A 17,371-nucleotide genomic window follows, 5' to 3' on the forward strand; every position below is an offset into this window, starting at 1 on the left:
ATGAAGTAAGACATTAATTTAGTTTGTATTGTAGATTTTTTTTATTCTGTAACTTTTACTTAATTGATAGCAGACTTCCTTACTTGATCTCTTTGATCTCTTGATCTCTTCCAGACTTGATCTCTTTCTATCTGGTCAGCTTCACTCATACTCACTCAAATGTGGTTTGTGCTTCTATTTACCCAGCTGTTTCATGTTTCTCTGCCTAGGCAAAGACAGTATTCTGGAAAACTCTTATTCATTCTTCAAGACCCAAATCAAGACTGATACTAACTGAAGTCTTTGTTGACCCACTCAGGCAAACAAATCACTCTATTCTTCTACCATTATAGCAAGGCTGCATCATAGGATTAGAATCACAGCAAAGCGGAAGCACCAGAAATAGAATGGGAGGGCACTTAAAAATCAGTAATTGACATTTTGAAGACAGCATCAAAGTAGTCACCATTATAAAAATCAATACTTCGTTGCATTTCCTTACAACAGCTTCATAGCTTAGTAATTCTATTTTTAACTACGTGAGGGTTGGAGACAGCATTTAATACTGTAATCTTTTCAGAGTTTAGGAACTCTAAAATCTTTTGTTTTCTTTTGGGGTTTTATTTGGCAATTGTGAAGATCTTAATTTCAACCTGCATTGCTAAACCTAACAGATAGCTTTATTCTTCAATTACATGGGACTCTAAGCTCTTTGAGCCAGTAACAATGTTTTTTGTCCTCAAAAAAGTACATGGCTTCTGTATGACAAACCCACAGCAAACATTCTCACCGGTGAAAAACTGAAAGCATTTCCTCTAAGATCAGGAATAAGACAAGGGTGCTCACTCTTGCAACTATTAGCCATGGCAATCAGAGAAGAAAAAGAAATTAAAGGAATCCAGATTGGAAAGAAGAAGTAAAACTCTCACTGTTCAGTTGCTCAGTTGTGTCTGACTCTTTGCAACCCCATGGACTACAGCACACCAGGCCTCCCTGTCCATCACCAACTCCTGGAATTTACTCAAACTCATGTCCATTTAGTCAGTGATGCCATCCAATCATCTCATCCTCTGTCATCCCCTTCTCCTCCTGCCTTCAATCTTTCCCAGCATCAAGGTCTTTTCCAATAGTCAGTTCTTCGCATCAGGTGGCCAAAGTATTGGAGTCTCAGCTTCAGCATCAGTCTTTTCAATGAATATTCAGTACTGATTTTCTTTAGGATGGACTGGTTGGATCTCCTTGCAGTCCAAGGGACTCTCAAGAGTGCTCTCCAGTACCACAGTTTAAAAGCATCAATTCGTCAGTGCTCAGCTTTCTTTATAGTCCAACTCTCACATCCATACATGACTACTGGAAAAACCATAGCTTTGACTAGACGGACCTTTGCTGGCAGAGTAACGTCTCTGCTTTTAACATGCTGTCTAAGTTGGTAATAACCTTTTTTCCAAGGAGCAAGCATCTTTTAATTTCATGGCTGCAGTTACCATCTGCAGTGATTTTGGAGCCCCCCAAAATAAAGTCTGTCACTGTTTCCATTGTTTCCTCATCTATTTGCCATGAAGTGATATGACCAGATGCCATGATCTTAGAGCTAATCAATGAATTTATTAAAGATGCAGGATACAAAATTAACAGAAATTCTTTGAATTACTATGCACTAACAATGAAAAATCAGAAAGAGAAATTAAAGAAACAACCCCATTCACCATTTCAACAAAAGAAGAAAATAAAATACCTAGGAATAAATCTACCTAAGGAGAAAAAAGATCTATATGCAGAAAATTATAACACAATGATGAAAGAAATAAAGATGGCACAGATAGAAAGATATATCATGCTCTTGGATTGGAAGAATCAATATTGTGAAAATAACTATACTACCCAAAACCTTCTACAGATTCAGTGCAATCCCTATCAAATTACTAATAGCATTTTTCACAGAACTAGAATAAAAAATTTTAGTTTGTTTGGAAACACAAAAGACCCTCAATAGACAAAGCAATCTTGAGAAAGAAAAATGCAGCTGGAGGAATCTACCTTCCTGACTTCAGACTATACTATAAAGCTACCATCATCACAAAAACAAAATATAGATCAATGTAACAAGACTGAAAGCCCAGAGATAAGCTGATGCACTTATGGGCAGCTTATCGTTGACAACGGAGGCAAGAATAAACAATGGAGAAAAGACAGCCTCTCTTCAATAAGTGGTGCCGGAAAAACTGGACAGCTACGTGTGAAAGAATGAAATTAGAACACTTCCTAACACTATGCACAAAAATAAACTCAAAATGGATTAAAGAACTAAATGTAAGGCCAGAAACTAAAAACTCTTAGAGAAAAAAGGCAAAACATTCTTTGACATAAATCACAGCAAGGTCCTCTTTGATTCATCTCCTAGATAAATGAAAAAAAAAAAACCAAAACTAAACAAATGGGGCCTAATTAAATGTAAAATCTTTTGCATAGCAAAGGAAACTATAAACAAGACGAAAAGACAACCCTCAGAATGGGAGAGAATAATTGCAAATGAAGTAACTGACAAAGGGTTAATTTCCAAAATATACAAGCAACTCACGAAGTTCAATATCAGAAAAACAAACAACCCAAACAAACAAACGAAAAGGGGCCAAAGTCCAAAGGCAAGGGTGGGAGCAGTCAGTGCCAGGACCCCGCACTTACTGAGTACCCTCCAAGATTCATGGTGAGGAGGATATTCTTCCTGTAAACCTCTCTTCTGAACTCGGATGCCCTGGGGGAGAAGTTTGTGCTTTTCAGTTCAGATGGTAGAGTAGAGAGTTGTATGTTCATCTTCTCCTGTGAGAACACCAAAATTGCAACTAGCTGCTGAACAACCATCGACAGGAGGATGTTGGCACCTACCAAAAAGATACCCTACATCCAAGGACAAAGAAGAAGCTGCAACAAGACGGTAGAAGGGATGCAATCATGTTAAAATCAAAACCCATACCTGCCAGAGACTCTCATAGGGTACAAACAAAACCTTGTGCACACCAGGATCTAGGAAAAAGGAACAGTGATCCCCACAGGAGACTGAGTCAGACCTTCTTGTTAATGTCTGAGGGTCTCCTGTGGAGGTGTGGGTCAGCAGTGGCCTGCTGCAGGAACAGAGGCACTGGTAGAAGCAGTCCTAGTAGGCATGGCATGTGGCCTAAGTCTTCTTGGAGGAGATTGCCCTCAGCCTTACCACAGAGCTTGCAGCCCTAACATAGAGCTGCTGGCTGGGCAACCCACAAACTGGAGAACAGTTATATCAAAGAAGTTTCTTGCACTGTTGCAAAGGTTCTAGGCCCCACATCAGACTTCCCAACCTGGGGATCTGGCAAAAGGACTGGTAATCCCAAGGGAATCTGACTTTGAAAGTCAGAGGGATTTGATTACAGAATTTCCACAGGACTATGGGAAACGGAGATTCTTGGAGGGCACAAACAAAACCTTGTGTGCACCAGGACCCAAGGGAAAGGAGCAGTGACCCCACAAGAGACTGAGGCACACTTCCCTGTGAGTGTCTGGGGGTCTTCTGTGGAGGTATAGCTCAACAGTGGCCTGCCGTGGGGTCAGGGGCACTGGCAGCAGCAGTCTAGTGAGGCACACCTTGGCATCTCCTGGAGGAGGTCATCATTAGCCCTACCATACAGTCTGCAGACTCCAGGACTGGGCTGCCTCAGGACAAACAACTAACAAGGAGGGAGCACAGCCCCACTCATCAACAGAAAATTGGATTAAAGATTTACTGAGCATGGCCCAGCCCACCAGAGCAAGACCCAGTTTTCTCCATGGAACACAGCCAGTCCCTCCCATCAGGAAGCTTGCACAAGCCTCTTATCCTCATCCATCCGAGGGCAGACAGTAGAAGCAAGAACTACAATCTCATGGCCTACAGAATGAAAACCACCATCACAGAAAACTAACCCAAATGATCACGTGGATCACAGCCTTGTGTAACTCAGTAAAGCTATGGGCCACGTAGTATAGAGCAACCCAAGAGGGACAGGTCTGGTGGAGAGTCTGAGATGGGTCATGGTCTGACAAAATGTGGTCCACTGAAGAAGGGAATGGCAAACCACTTCAGTATTCTTGCCTTAAGAACCCCATGAACAGTATGAAAAGGCAAAAAGATATGACACTGAAAGATGAACCCCCCAGGTCAGTAGGTATCCAATATGCTACTGGGGAAGAGCAGAGAAATAGCTCCAGAAAGAATGAACAGGCTGAGCCAAAGTGGAAACAACACTGAGTTGTGGATGTGTCTGGTGGTGAAAGTAAAGCCAGTGCTATAAATAACAACACTGCACAGGAGCCTGGAATGTTAGGTCCATGAATCAAGGTAAACTGGATGTGGTCAAACAGGAGATGGCAAGAGTGAACATCAACATTATACGAATGAATCAGTGAACTACAATGGAATGGAATGGATGAATTTAATTCAGATGACCATTATATCTACTACTGTGGGCAAGAATCCCTTAGAAGAAATGGAGTAGCCCTCACAGTCAACAAAAGAGTCTGAAATGCAGTAACTGGATGTAGTCTCAACAATGACAGGACGATCTTGACTTGTTTCCAAGGCAAACCATTCAAAATCACAGTAATCCAAGCCTATGCCCCTACCACTAATGCCAAAGAAGCTGAAGTTAAAAGAGTCTACAAAGACCTACAAGACCTAGAACTAATACACACACAAACAAAAACATCTTTTTCATCAGGGAATTGGAATGCAAAAGTTGGAAGCCAAGAGATAACTGGACTAACAGGCAAATTTGGCCTTGGAGTAAAAAATGTAGCAGGGCAAAGGTTAACAGATCTTTGCCAGGAGAACACACTAGTCACAGCAGACACCCTCTTCCAGCAACACAAGAGATGACTCTACACATAGACATCACCAGATGGTCAATACTGAAATCAGATGGATTATATTCTTTGCAATTAAAGATGGAAAAGCTCTATATAGCCAGCAAAAACAAGACCTGGAGCTAACTATGGCTCAGATCATTTGAGCTCCTCATTGCAAAGTACAGGCCTAAATTGAAGAAAGTAGGGAAAACCACTAGGCCATTCAAGCATGACCTAAATCAAATCCTTTATGATTACACAGTGGAAGTGACAAATAGACTCAAGGAATTAGATCTGATAGAGAGAGTGCCTGAAGAACTATGGATGGAGGTCAGTAACATTGGACAGGAGGCAGTGATCAAAACCATCCCCAAGAGAAAGAAATGCAACAAGGCAAGATGGTTGTCTGAGGAGGCCTTACAAATAGCTTAGAAGAAGAGAAATGAAAAGCAAGGGAGAAAGGGAAAGATATACCCAACTAAATGCAGAGTTCCAGAGAAGAGCAAGGAGAGATAAGAAAGTCTCCTTAAATGAACAATGCAAAGAAATAGAGGAAAACAATAGAATGGGAAAGACTAACAATCACTTAAAGAAAATTATAGATTCAAGGGAACATTTCATTCAAAGACAGGCATAATAAAGGACAGAAACAGCGAGGTCCTAACAGAAAGCAGATGAGATTAAGAAGAGGTGGCAAGAATACACAGAAGAATTGTACCAAAATGGTCTTAATGAACTGGATAACCACTATGGTGTGGTCACTCACCTAGGAGACATCCTGGAGTGTGAAGTCAAGAGGGCATTAGGAAGCATCACGACAAATAAAGCTAGTGGAGGTGATGGAATTCCAGCTGAGCTATTTCAAATCCTAAAGGATAATGCTGTTAAAGGGCTGCACTCAATATGCCAGCACATTTGAAAAACTCAGCAAGGGCCACAGTATTGGAAAATTTTTCATTCTAATCCCAAAGAAAGGTAATACCAAACAATGTTCAAACTACCATACAATTGTGCTTATTTCACATGCTAGCAAGGTAAAGTTCAAAATTCTTCTAGCAAGGCTTCAAAAGTATGTGAACCAAGAACTTCCAGATGTACAAGTTGGATTTAGAAAAGGTAGCAGAACCAGAGATCAAATTGCCAACATCCACCAGATGATATAAAAAGCAAGAGAATAAAAAAAAAACACATACTTCTGTTTCACTGACTATGCTAAAGCCTTTGACTGTGTGGATCACAACAAACTGTGGAAAATTCTTAAAGGGACAGGAATACCAGACCACCTTACCTGTCCCATGAGAAACCAGTATGGAGGTCAAGAGTCAACAGCTAGAACTGGACAGGGAACAACAGACTGGTTCCAAATTGGGAAAGGAGTATGTCAAGGCTGTATATTGTCACCCTGCTTATTTAACTTATATGCAGATTACATTATGTGAAATGCCAGCTGGATGAATCACAAGCTGGATACAAGATTGCTGGGAGAAGTATCAACAACCTCAGAAATGCAGATGATACTACTTCAATTGTAGAAAGTGAAGAGGAATTACAGAGCCTCATGATGAGGGTGAAAAGAGAGAGTGAAAAAGCTAGCTTAATCTCAATATTCAAAAAACTAAGATCATGGCATCTGGTCCCATCACTTCATGGCAAATAGAAGCGGAAAAAGTGGAAGCAGTGGCAGATTTTATTTTCCTAGACACTAAAATCACTGAGGATGGTGACTGCAGCCAAGAAATTTAAAGACGTTTGCTCTTTGAAATAAAGCTACAACAAACCCAGACAGCGTATTAAAAAGCGAAGACATCACTTTGCTGACACAGATCCATATAGTCAAAGCTATGGTTTTCCTAGTAGTCATGTGTGGATGTGAGAGTTGGACCATAAAGAGAGGGCTAAAGTTTTGATGATTTTCCATTGTGGTAGTGGAGAAGACTCCTGATAGTCTGTTGCGCTGCAAGGAGCTCAAACCAGTAAAGGAAATCAGCCCTAACTATTCATAGAAAGAACTGATGCTAAAGCTGAAGTTCCAATACTCTGGCCACCTGATGGGAAGAGGAGACTCATTTGAAAAGACCCTGATGGTAGGAGAGACTGAAGGCAAAAGGAGAAGAGGGCAACAAAGGATGAGATGGTTAAACAGCATCACTGACTCTATGGACATGAATTAGAGCAAACTCCGGGAGATAGTGAAGAACAGGAAGCCTCTTGTGCTGCAGTCCATAGGGTTGCAAAGAGTCGGACACAACTTAGTGACTGAACAACAACAGCAATATGGAATCTATAGAAATGGTACTGATGAAACTATTTGCAGGGCAGGAATAGAGACACAGATGTAGAAAATGGACTTGTGGACATAGTGGGGGAAGAAGAGGGTGGGAGGAATTGAGAGCATAACATTGAACTCTATATATTGCCATGTGTAAGAGATAGTGGGAAGTTGCTGTATAACACAGGGAGCTCAGCCTCGCTTTCTGACAACCTAAGGGAGTGGGATGGGGGCTAGAGCGAGAGGGAGGCTCAGGATGGAGGGGATGTATGTATACTTGTGGCTGATTCACACTGTTGTATGGCAGAATCCAACACAACATTGTAAAGCAATTATCCTCCAATTAAAGATAAAGTAAAATAAATTTTAAAAATATGGCTTCATAGAAAGCTACATCTGAAATATTGGTTAAATGAAATCAAACTGAATTGATTCCAGGGTCTCTTATGACATAATTACTTGATATAGAAATATATCCCTAGAGGAAATATTCTTCATAATAAAAATATGATTAAACTGGTAATTGAAAACTATAGTTTTCAGTGCTCAGACAATAAATATTGAGTGTCTTAGTTCAGTATGTGAGGCAGGAGGGACATGGAATTTATTATTTCTCTCTTCTACCATCACATTTCTAAGAATTGAATATGATTTCCTGTCCTATGTTAGTCTTTTTTCTATGTTAACCAATAGCTGGGATGAGGCATAAAAAACTAGCTACTTGAGTGAAAAACATGCTCCTGGAAGATAACACCCAACTCAACCAGCTTCCTCAAGACTCGAATCAAGACCCTCACTTTGTTGTACCTCCTTACTCAAAGCTATTATGTCATAAACTCTGTCTATCCCAACCACTTTCCCACCATGCAAGAGCCACCACTTCAGATCCTCAAATCATATGAACATCCTTCCCCTGGACACCCCATTTTGAGATTCTGCTAAATCTCTATTGAGGTGATATCTTACTGCAAGAGGTCTAATTATCAGCTTTTTAAAATAATCAATGAATTTTTCCGATGGTTTGTTGAGAAAATGACAATTGATACCTTTATATGACTTCTTCTGCTTATTGCACTTTCAGATATTTGGGTTTGAAAAGTATAAAGGTATAAAGCATATTTAATATAACGCAAGGTCTGGTTTTATTTTAGACAAAGTGAAGTGAAAGTCGCTCAGCTGTGTCTAACTCTTTGCGACCCCATGGACTGTCCAAGGAATTCTTCAGGCCAGAATAATGGAGTGGGTAGCCATTCTCTTGTCCAGGGGATCTTCCCAACCCAGGGATCAAACCCAGGTATCCTGCATTGCAAGTGGATTCTTTACCAGCTGAGCCACAAGGGAAGCCCAAGAACGCTGGAGTGGGTAACCTATCCCTTCTCCAGCAGATCTTCCCAATCCAGGAATTGAACCAGGGTCTCCTGCATTGCAGGCAGGTTCTTTACCAACTGAGCTATTTGGGACATAGACCCAAACGTGAGGAATATGGCTAAAGTTTTCAGAGTCAACTCTTTGGTGTTCCTATACTTCATAATTAGGATCACAGATAAAAACTGACATGGTTAATAATAACAATCTTAAATTTTAGTTTCCTTTCTAAGCTGACTTGTGGATGTAAGATAAAGAAAAAACGTTTACATATTCTTTAACAATTATTTAACGCCTACTATCGGAGAAGGCAATGGTACCCCACTCCAGTACTCTTGCCTGGAAAATCCATGGATGGAGGAGCCTGGTAGGCTGCAGTCCATGGGGTCGCTAAGGACTGAGCGACTTCGCTTTCACTTTTCACTTTCATGCATTGGAGAAGGAAATGGCAACCCACTCCAGTGTTCTTGCCTGGAGAACCCCCGGGACTGCGGAGCCTGGTGGGCAGCCGTCTATGGGGTCGCACAGAGTCAGACACGACTGAAGCGACTTAGCAGCAGCAGCAACTATGGACCAGGCCCTGTTTTAGGTGTTATGTTGTAATGAAGAGAGCTAGAAACAGACTATAAAATATAGAAACTAAATAGGGAGTAAGAAGTGCTATTTAAGCAATTATTTAGAAAATAATCTATTGATTGTTTAGTTCTTAGAACTAAACAGCTAGCAGCTTTGCTATTTAGGGAAACCTCAAACCAAGCTGGATGAGTATATTGTGTATAGGAAGCTTCAGTACAAAGCAACATTCAGACCAATTCTGAAAGTGAAAGCCAGCCATTGTTATGTATTTGAATGCCAGATTCTGTAAGTAAAGGCCAATAGGAAGAAAAAAAACAAAATCAGTGTTTCGTTAATTAGGAGAAACATGTGGTACTACAGTGCACTCACTTGTTAAGTAAGCCAGAATGACCCTTTATATGGCAAATTATTTTAAATTAATTAATTCAACACTTAATTGGGAAAATTACCATATTATATCTAGAAAATAAAATTTAAAAGATGTATATATTTTCCTGTTTTGTTTTTCCAACTTCTGAGTTAAGCATTTGATTTCCATGTTTCAGTTACTCATGGGAGGGCATGAGTAAACAGTGAACAGTAATCAGCCAAACTCGTAGTACAAATTCCCATAGAAATGGCATCTGGGCTAATGAATTCTCACAGGATACCTTGGCAGTCTTTCAAGAATACCTAATACTGGCCTAAATTAACCTCCTGAGGACATCACTGTACCACGTGCAGTGATGGGGTTCCCTACAGTGCAGATGGGTGCTCTCACACTCTGGCCCGTGCAGAGAGCTGTGAGGGCTTTAGGGATCAGGAGAAATGACCACTTTATTTGCACTTCAAGTCCTCTACATTCTTCATCAATAACAGAAAACCAAAACAACAAAAAATACCCTTCTTATTTTAAGACATTTCTGAGAAACTTTTTTTTTTTCTAATTTTCTCCACTGTGAGCTTACTGACCTCAGCCAAATCAAGAGCTGGGACCTCAAGTACTGCCAGCCTCAGCACACACAATGATTCAGTGCTTAAAGGGAAAGGAATGAGGTAAAAACAGATGGAATATACAGGTAACTCTTTTTTGAATGGTCTAGAACCACCCCCTGCACTCCTTAGCAGACATCTTGCTCCCCAACACTGGGGAGAAGTGGCAATGATCAGAAATCAGATTTCAGTTGTGTCAATAAATGGATTTTTTTTTTCCTTCTGGATTTTACCACTCTCCTCTTCATCTTTATATCTATCAAAACCAGACAATTGTCCCTCAGTATCCATGGGGTATTGGTTCCAGGAGCCTCCACAGATACCAAGTTGTGTGGATGCTCAAATACCTTAGATAAAGCAGTCAGAGTATTTGCATATGACCTATGCACATTGGCACATCTTTAAATCAATTCTAGATTATTTAGAAATACCTAATACAATATAAATGCTATGTACCTGACAGTGTGAGGCAAACTCAAGTTCTGCTTTTTGGAATTTTCTGGAATTTCTTTCTTTCTTTTTTTTTTTTTTAAAGAAAAATTTCAATCTGTGGTTGGTTGAAACTGCAAACATAGAACCCATGGATCAGTTCTAGAAGGAGATACTAACTTGGGAAGGGAGAGAAGTGGAAGCATACATCTGGACTGACCTCCAAATTGACAGAGGACGAGAATCCTACCTTTTGGATTCTGAATTCAGCCTAGCACAGTGCCTGGTGCAGTTTGTTGACCTGATCTGAGAGCTTATGACAACGTTTAGACCAGAATAGGGTTGTGGTGGAAAAACCACCTTTGAAAACACCTTGAAATCCAGCTTACCTTTGCTTAACTACCTATAAATTTTACTCATAAATAAATCCTACTAAAAGTACAGACTCAAGAATGCTTTTACTAATAGCTATAACAAACCAGAAAGCAAACTGATCAGGAAAATTAAATGATTAAGTTTTCTAAGCCTCATTACTCACAAAATTATTCAAATGTACACATGCAATCTTTTTTGTCAGGTTACAGCAGAACAAAGAAATTAGGCATCTTCTTGTTCTGACTGATTTATGTTTCATAATACCCTTCCTTGCATGATTTGAAAACAATTTACAAGACGGAGAGTGAAAGAGATAGATTGCAGGGAAACTTTAAGCTTGTATTACAAGTTTATAATAAGGCTTTTAGTAAGTCATCAGGTTAGATTAATTACAACACATTTAGCTTACTCCAGAAATAAATAAACATATAACCAAAGAATAAAGTAAATTTTTTCTATCCAATAAAGTTTTTTTGGTTAATTATAGTACTTCTAGGTTTGCCTTTTAAATCTTAGCTGAAATAGGAGGGTTGGGAAATTCAGCACATAATTGATGTTGGGAGATTGAGGCAAATTTCAGTAGTTTATTTTCTGATAAAGTCTCCCATACTCCTATATGATTACCTTTCTAGATCAGAATTTTAGTATAGAGATTTTAAAAGGGTTAAGATTTAAGATTAAGAAGGAAGAAGATTTCAGATTTCAGAAGGTGTGAATCCAGTGGAGTGCAACCAAAAATCTTAAACCTTACCTGGTTCTGTTTTAATGTGGACACCAGTTTCTGCAGCGTGATGTTTTCCTCCTCTAGTTCAGTGTAGTCCTGAAGGAGACGGGCCTCTCGGAATTTATATTCTCGGATTTCATCCTTCATCCGTATTCTTTGTAGCTCCCCCATCTCATTATTCTGAAACAAGAGAATAAACAGTAAATACAAAAGTTTCTTATAATAGATTTTAATAAGTATAGATAAAGTCTTGGTAGTTAATAATAAAAATATCACATGGAGTGTAAATTGGTACTGGTACCATCTTTTTTTGAGTAACAATTTAAAATCTGTCAAACTTTACAAGCACATACACATAACCCAGCAATTCTAAAATCATTCTTAAGCATACTCTTTTAGAAGTACACAAAAAGAAAAATACAGTCATGCCTATTTACACAAAGAATAGGAAAAGTCTAAATGTTTGCTAATAATAGAGAACAGTGACATGATCATGCATCCTTTAGTGGAATAATATAAAATTATTTAAAATAATGAGAAAAAGGAATGAGTAGTAGTTTTATGCACTAAAATGGAAATAGAGCTACAATATATTTAGAAAATTATAGATTAATATGCTTCCCAAGTGGCACAGTGGTAAAGAATCCACCTGTCAATGCAGGAGATATGGTTTGATTCTTGGGTCAGGAAGATCCCCTGGAATGGGAAATGGCAACCCACTCCAATATCCTTGACAGGAGCCTGGCAGTCTACAGTCCACTGGGTTGCAAAGAGTCAGACACGACTGAACACACACACATACACACACACACATGCATAAAACACCAATCTTCCAAACTCTGATGGGGGAGTCCTTCTACAAGTTTCAAAATCTTCCAACTAAAGCCACATGGCCTAATTCTGCCTTGCTCCAGCTACCCTGGCTTCAGCCACAGAAACTTCTTTCTGCTCCCACAAGATGTTGAACTTGGCAGCTCATTTCTGCCTTCAGACTTTTGCATTCCCCCTCCCAGACTCCCTGCCTCCAGATCAAGGTGCCATGAACCTCTTCGACAATGTGGTAAAGCTGATAGACCACTTCTCAGAATATTTTAAAGGGCACTGAAAGAGTTCAGATCCTCCAATGCCAAAATATGGCACTTTAGTATATTGATTATTTTGAGCTGGAGGCATTTGACAGCAGATTCAGGAAGGGCTCTCTGCCCTCCCCTTTTCTACATAAAAGCTGGACATGAAATTCCCCTTGGAAAGGTGCCCTCCTTGTACTGGAAGAGAACATTCTTATCACCAGAGACTGGGAGTCAGTGCCAAAATGGACCTGTGCAAACAGGCCTACTAAAATGACCTTCCATTCATTCCCCCTATTTAGTTCCTAGTCACTGTCCCATGATATACTACCCCCAGTCCAAGCTCCTTTGTCTTCTCATATCCTCATAATTTATCATTCTTTGTGCAAAAAAGGTATATAAGTTTTTGGGCCTAATGATTTCTGATCTTCATTTTCCTTTTGACAACTCCCATGTACTTGTAAAAAAATTCAGTAAGTTTATATGCTTTTTTTCTTGTTAATCGGCTTTATGTCAGTTTAATTCTTCATCCTAGTCATAGAATCTAAGAGGATAGAAGGAAATTTTCTTCCCTTACAGCATATAAGACAACATTATAAAGGACATTATGTTAAAATTAATGCAATATTTTATAAAATTATGATACGGTAATCAGATAGATTATTTATGGTAAAAAGAAAGTGTTAGTTGCTCATTCATGTATGACTCTTTGCAACCCCATGGACTGTAGCCCACTAGGCTCCTCTGTCCATGGAATTCTCCAGATAAGAATCTGGAGTGGGTAGTGATTCCCTTCTCTAGGGTATCTTCCTGACCAAGGGATAGAACCTGGGTCTCCTGCATTACAGTCAGATTCTTTCCCACCTGAGCCATCAGGGAAACCCCAGATTATTTATGGTAGTGGCCCTCAATTAATCATACTTTCCTGTGGCCACACGCATAGTCTGCTTTCAAGTCAACCCTGAACTGGCCTACAGAATGCAGTGGAAGCCTTAAGAGGCCTTGAAGCTATTGTTCTTCCTCTCTTGGAACTCCACCACCACGTGAAGAAGCCCAGGCTAGCCTGCTGGAGCATGTGGCCCAGCAAGCAGTCAGCACCAGCTGCCAGGCATGGGAGTGAGACACCTTGAATTCTTCGGCTCAGATGGCTGCCAGATGATGGCTGCCACATGAGTGACCCCAGGCTAGTTGGTAAGAACTGCCCAGCTGAGTACAGCTTGAATATCTGATCTATAGAATCATGGGGTATTATTTTAAGCCCTTAAATTTGGGGTGATTAGTAATATATAACTGACACACTAATACATATGACTCTTTATTAATGGAATGTATAATCAAATCCAGTGGTAGATCTAAGAAATATATTTTCAAAGCAATGATGATATTTAAAGATCCTGCAATATGATATGATATGAAAACATGCAAAGTAACAGTGTTGCTAATGCTACTGAAGTTTGTTGCCTACATTCAAACAGAAGAAAACGTTAAATTTTAGTTTGAGTCTAGAGAAAAAGGAGATGTAATAATTTTTCCCTCCAAGTTTATAGGTCTTCTGCATTTGATCCACAGATTTCCTTGACCCAAGTTAGGAAACTCTTCTGCTTCTATTTGTCATTTAGGTCTCAGTTCAAATGTTATTTCCTCAGAGAGGCCTTCCCTGAACAACTCCCCCACCCCTGCCCTTCAGTCTCCCATATTCCTATATGGTTTCCTTTATAGATCAGAATTTTAGTATAGATATTGAAAAAATAACTGTTGAAAGAATAGCACTAAACATTCCTTGAAATTAGTAATTTACATACCTTTTACATTTTTAACATCTGAATATAATCAATCTTTTCTATAGTGTTGCTCATGTGTCCCTAATACCTGACATATTTTAGGTCTTTATAACCATGGAATGAATAAACAGGTATACAAATAGCTGAAAACAAGATCTAAAAAATATTATTGTAGGGATTATGGTTTTTTTCTGGGTTCTTAGAGCAGGGAACAAAGTGAGAAAACACATTTTCAAATAAACATAACTAAATCTGTGAAATGCCTTGACTTGTTACAATTCTTCAATATACTGTCCAGCTATTTGGAGGCAGAAACATTACTTTATTCCCTGCTCCTTGAAAAATACTTTAAGCATATATGTTCAATAAGTATAGAATGAAAAATAGAAGAGTTTGGAGGTAAAGCCAAATTACAATATTTTATTAAAGTCTTTTATTTTGTAGAATAGAAATAGGAAATTTTAAATAATATTTTTCTATATCTTTAAAGGTCTACCATTAACTGAATGATTTATAGTTATTTAGTTTTCCTCATTTATATGCATGAACATATGAGGAAACTAACAAACTGGATGCCAGTCATTTATATAAAATTATAGACAAAAATGTTATAAGAGATTCTGTAAAATGTGACTGTATACAATGCAAATATAATAGCCAGGAAATCTAACTCATATAAACTCAGAATTAACCATAAAATCTTATATAGTAAGACAGTAAATGCAAGGACAAATTTAAGGCCATGTCAAAGCTAATAAGGGTCACCAACAAATAACTCATAAAACAGCGAATGAAAACTTCTGATGTTAATTAAGGAAAAGGAAGAGCTTGGTGTGGAGACTGGTTAAATTGAAAGACTTTCTAGCAATAAAACACACATAAGATCCAGAGGGAGGCCTGGCATGCTGCGATTCATGGGGTCGCAAAGAGTTGGACACGACTGAGCGACTGAACTGAAGTGAACTGAAGATCCAGAGGAAGAAAACTGATCTCATTTATTTTGCTAGAAACTCATGTTTTTTTGAATTGCCAAAGGTTAAATTTTTGGGTAATGCTTCCACAGCAAATTAAAAAATTTGCTATGTTTGTTTTTTGCATACTAACCATCCACTCATCACTGACTTTTTTTTTTTCTTTTCCTTTTTGGGATAAGATGATGCTGAGCTCTACTAAAAACCCTTATCAAGAATAATTAGAATGAGGAAAATAAAGCATGAGAAAGTAGAGAAAATGGCATAACCAGGGAATACTCTAGGCTTTCACCTCCAAAGACCTGAGTCCCAGCCTCTTCTCAAAGGACAGGGGAGTCCCAGGAATGTTTGCGGTAGATGATCCTCATAGTTTGCATTGCACTTGACTGTAGCAGCATTCTGAGAGTTTTATTTTAATTAACATCAAGAGGATTTCTTTTTGTGGGAATAATCAATTCCCTCTATTATTGGACAGAGATATGAAAATATAAACACTTATTACTCACAAAGGCTAAAAAGTATAAACACTAATAGTGCCTTCCAGGTCTATAGCTCTTAACTTTTTATAACTTAATTATATTCATTGTCATATTAGATCTTAATAATAGCTTGTGTGAGTTGGGTGACAAGTTCTTGCCCACAGCTTACTCATCTGTAAAGTGGGGATACTAATACTTAATATTATATGGTAGTTATGAGTATTTAATGATATAATATGGGGAAATGAGCAGAGATGCCCAGCACACAGAAAATTTCCCTAACAGTGGAATATGTGCTTCTACAGAGAAACATTCACATCTAAAGGCTGAAAGCAATTATTATTATTTCTAATTACTCCTGGATGAGTCAGGGGTAGCTTTATAATGGACATAATATTTGACTAGAACCTTGAAGGACAAGTAGAGTTGACTAAATGGGTAAAGAGGTGGATGAACCTTCCAGTTGAAAGTAAACTTTTGGCCAAAAGGAGAGTTTTATTTGTGTTGAGGACAATACTAAAATAGCCAATAGCCAGACTGAGTATTTCCTTAAGGCACCAGTGAAGCTGGAGCACTGATAGAGAGAAAGAGAAGAAAGAAATTCAGGAAAATCTAAAAAAGCTAATTATTTTCAACTTATGTCTACATTTGGTGTTATTTCATAAAATAAAATGTTAAATTATGATCTAGTGTGGTTAACCTATGAGGCAGTAGGAGGAACCAAAACATTTTCATTACTTGGAATCTTTCAAGTTCTTTACTAGGCTGTGGTTTAGGAAAAAGGGCAGTTTGGTGTGGTTGGTACAAAGTAAAGAGATAGATTTTACAGGAAATTCTACATTAAACAAAGGAATTTGGGGAATCATCAAAGTCTTTTAAACAAAGTGGTCATGTAACAAGACCCATGTTTTGAAAAGTCACTCTGAGAGGTGGGAAGGTGGACAGGAGAACAAGCTAAGCCATCGGCTAAAAGTCAGCATGAGGAAGAGGATAAGGAATATTGAGGAACATCTCAGCGTGAACAGCATTTGGTCACTGACTGATGCAATAATCAATGAAAGAGGAAGAAGAGTAGAGTGAAGAAACAACAGCCTAATAAGGATAACAGAACTGTAAGAAAGGAAGAAATTTTACAACAAAGTGAACATGAGAGTTAAAGATGTGTCTTCTTAATAATTACATGTAATATTAATTTGGGTAGTCAGACCAGGAATGTCTGGATCTGTGAGTGGAGGGAAGACAACTGGAGAGGGGAAAGAATGGGATAGGCAGTACTGACTTTCTTACTTCTCTCCCATAGAGTTGCTGCTGATGGGGAGTTCTGGCACTTCAAGGCCTTAATATTTATTTTCCTTCTTTTGGCCAAAAATTAACTCTTCTCTTGTTGGTGAGAGGAGTGGATGACAGTTCTTGCCTGACCTCTCATGTCCTCAGTGTCCTCAGCTCAGGTGATTTGTTCTCTGTCGCACATAACGAATAACTTACTTCCTATTTTTCTAAGTCATCTCCAGTTCTCCCCAGAGGAAAGAG

At 38.8% G+C, this 17,371-nt stretch overlaps 1 protein-coding gene across 1 annotated transcript in view; it reads right to left on the reverse strand.

Moving 5' to 3' along the window:
- The window catches only part of BICD1 (BICD cargo adaptor 1), a 243,646-nt gene that overhangs the window by 54,858 nt on the left and 171,417 nt on the right, over nucleotides 1–17,371 (reverse strand). The window contains exon 3 of the mRNA XM_052641392.1: nucleotides 11,571–11,723. Within this exon, the coding sequence (XP_052497352.1) occupies nucleotides 11,571–11,723 (153 nt within the window). The remainder of the gene's footprint in view (nucleotides 1–11,570; nucleotides 11,724–17,371) is intronic.

Source organism: Budorcas taxicolor, chromosome 5 (genome assembly GCF_023091745.1).
Source record: "Budorcas taxicolor isolate Tak-1 chromosome 5, Takin1.1, whole genome shotgun sequence".
Lineage (NCBI taxonomy): Eukaryota > Metazoa > Chordata > Mammalia > Artiodactyla > Bovidae > Budorcas > Budorcas taxicolor.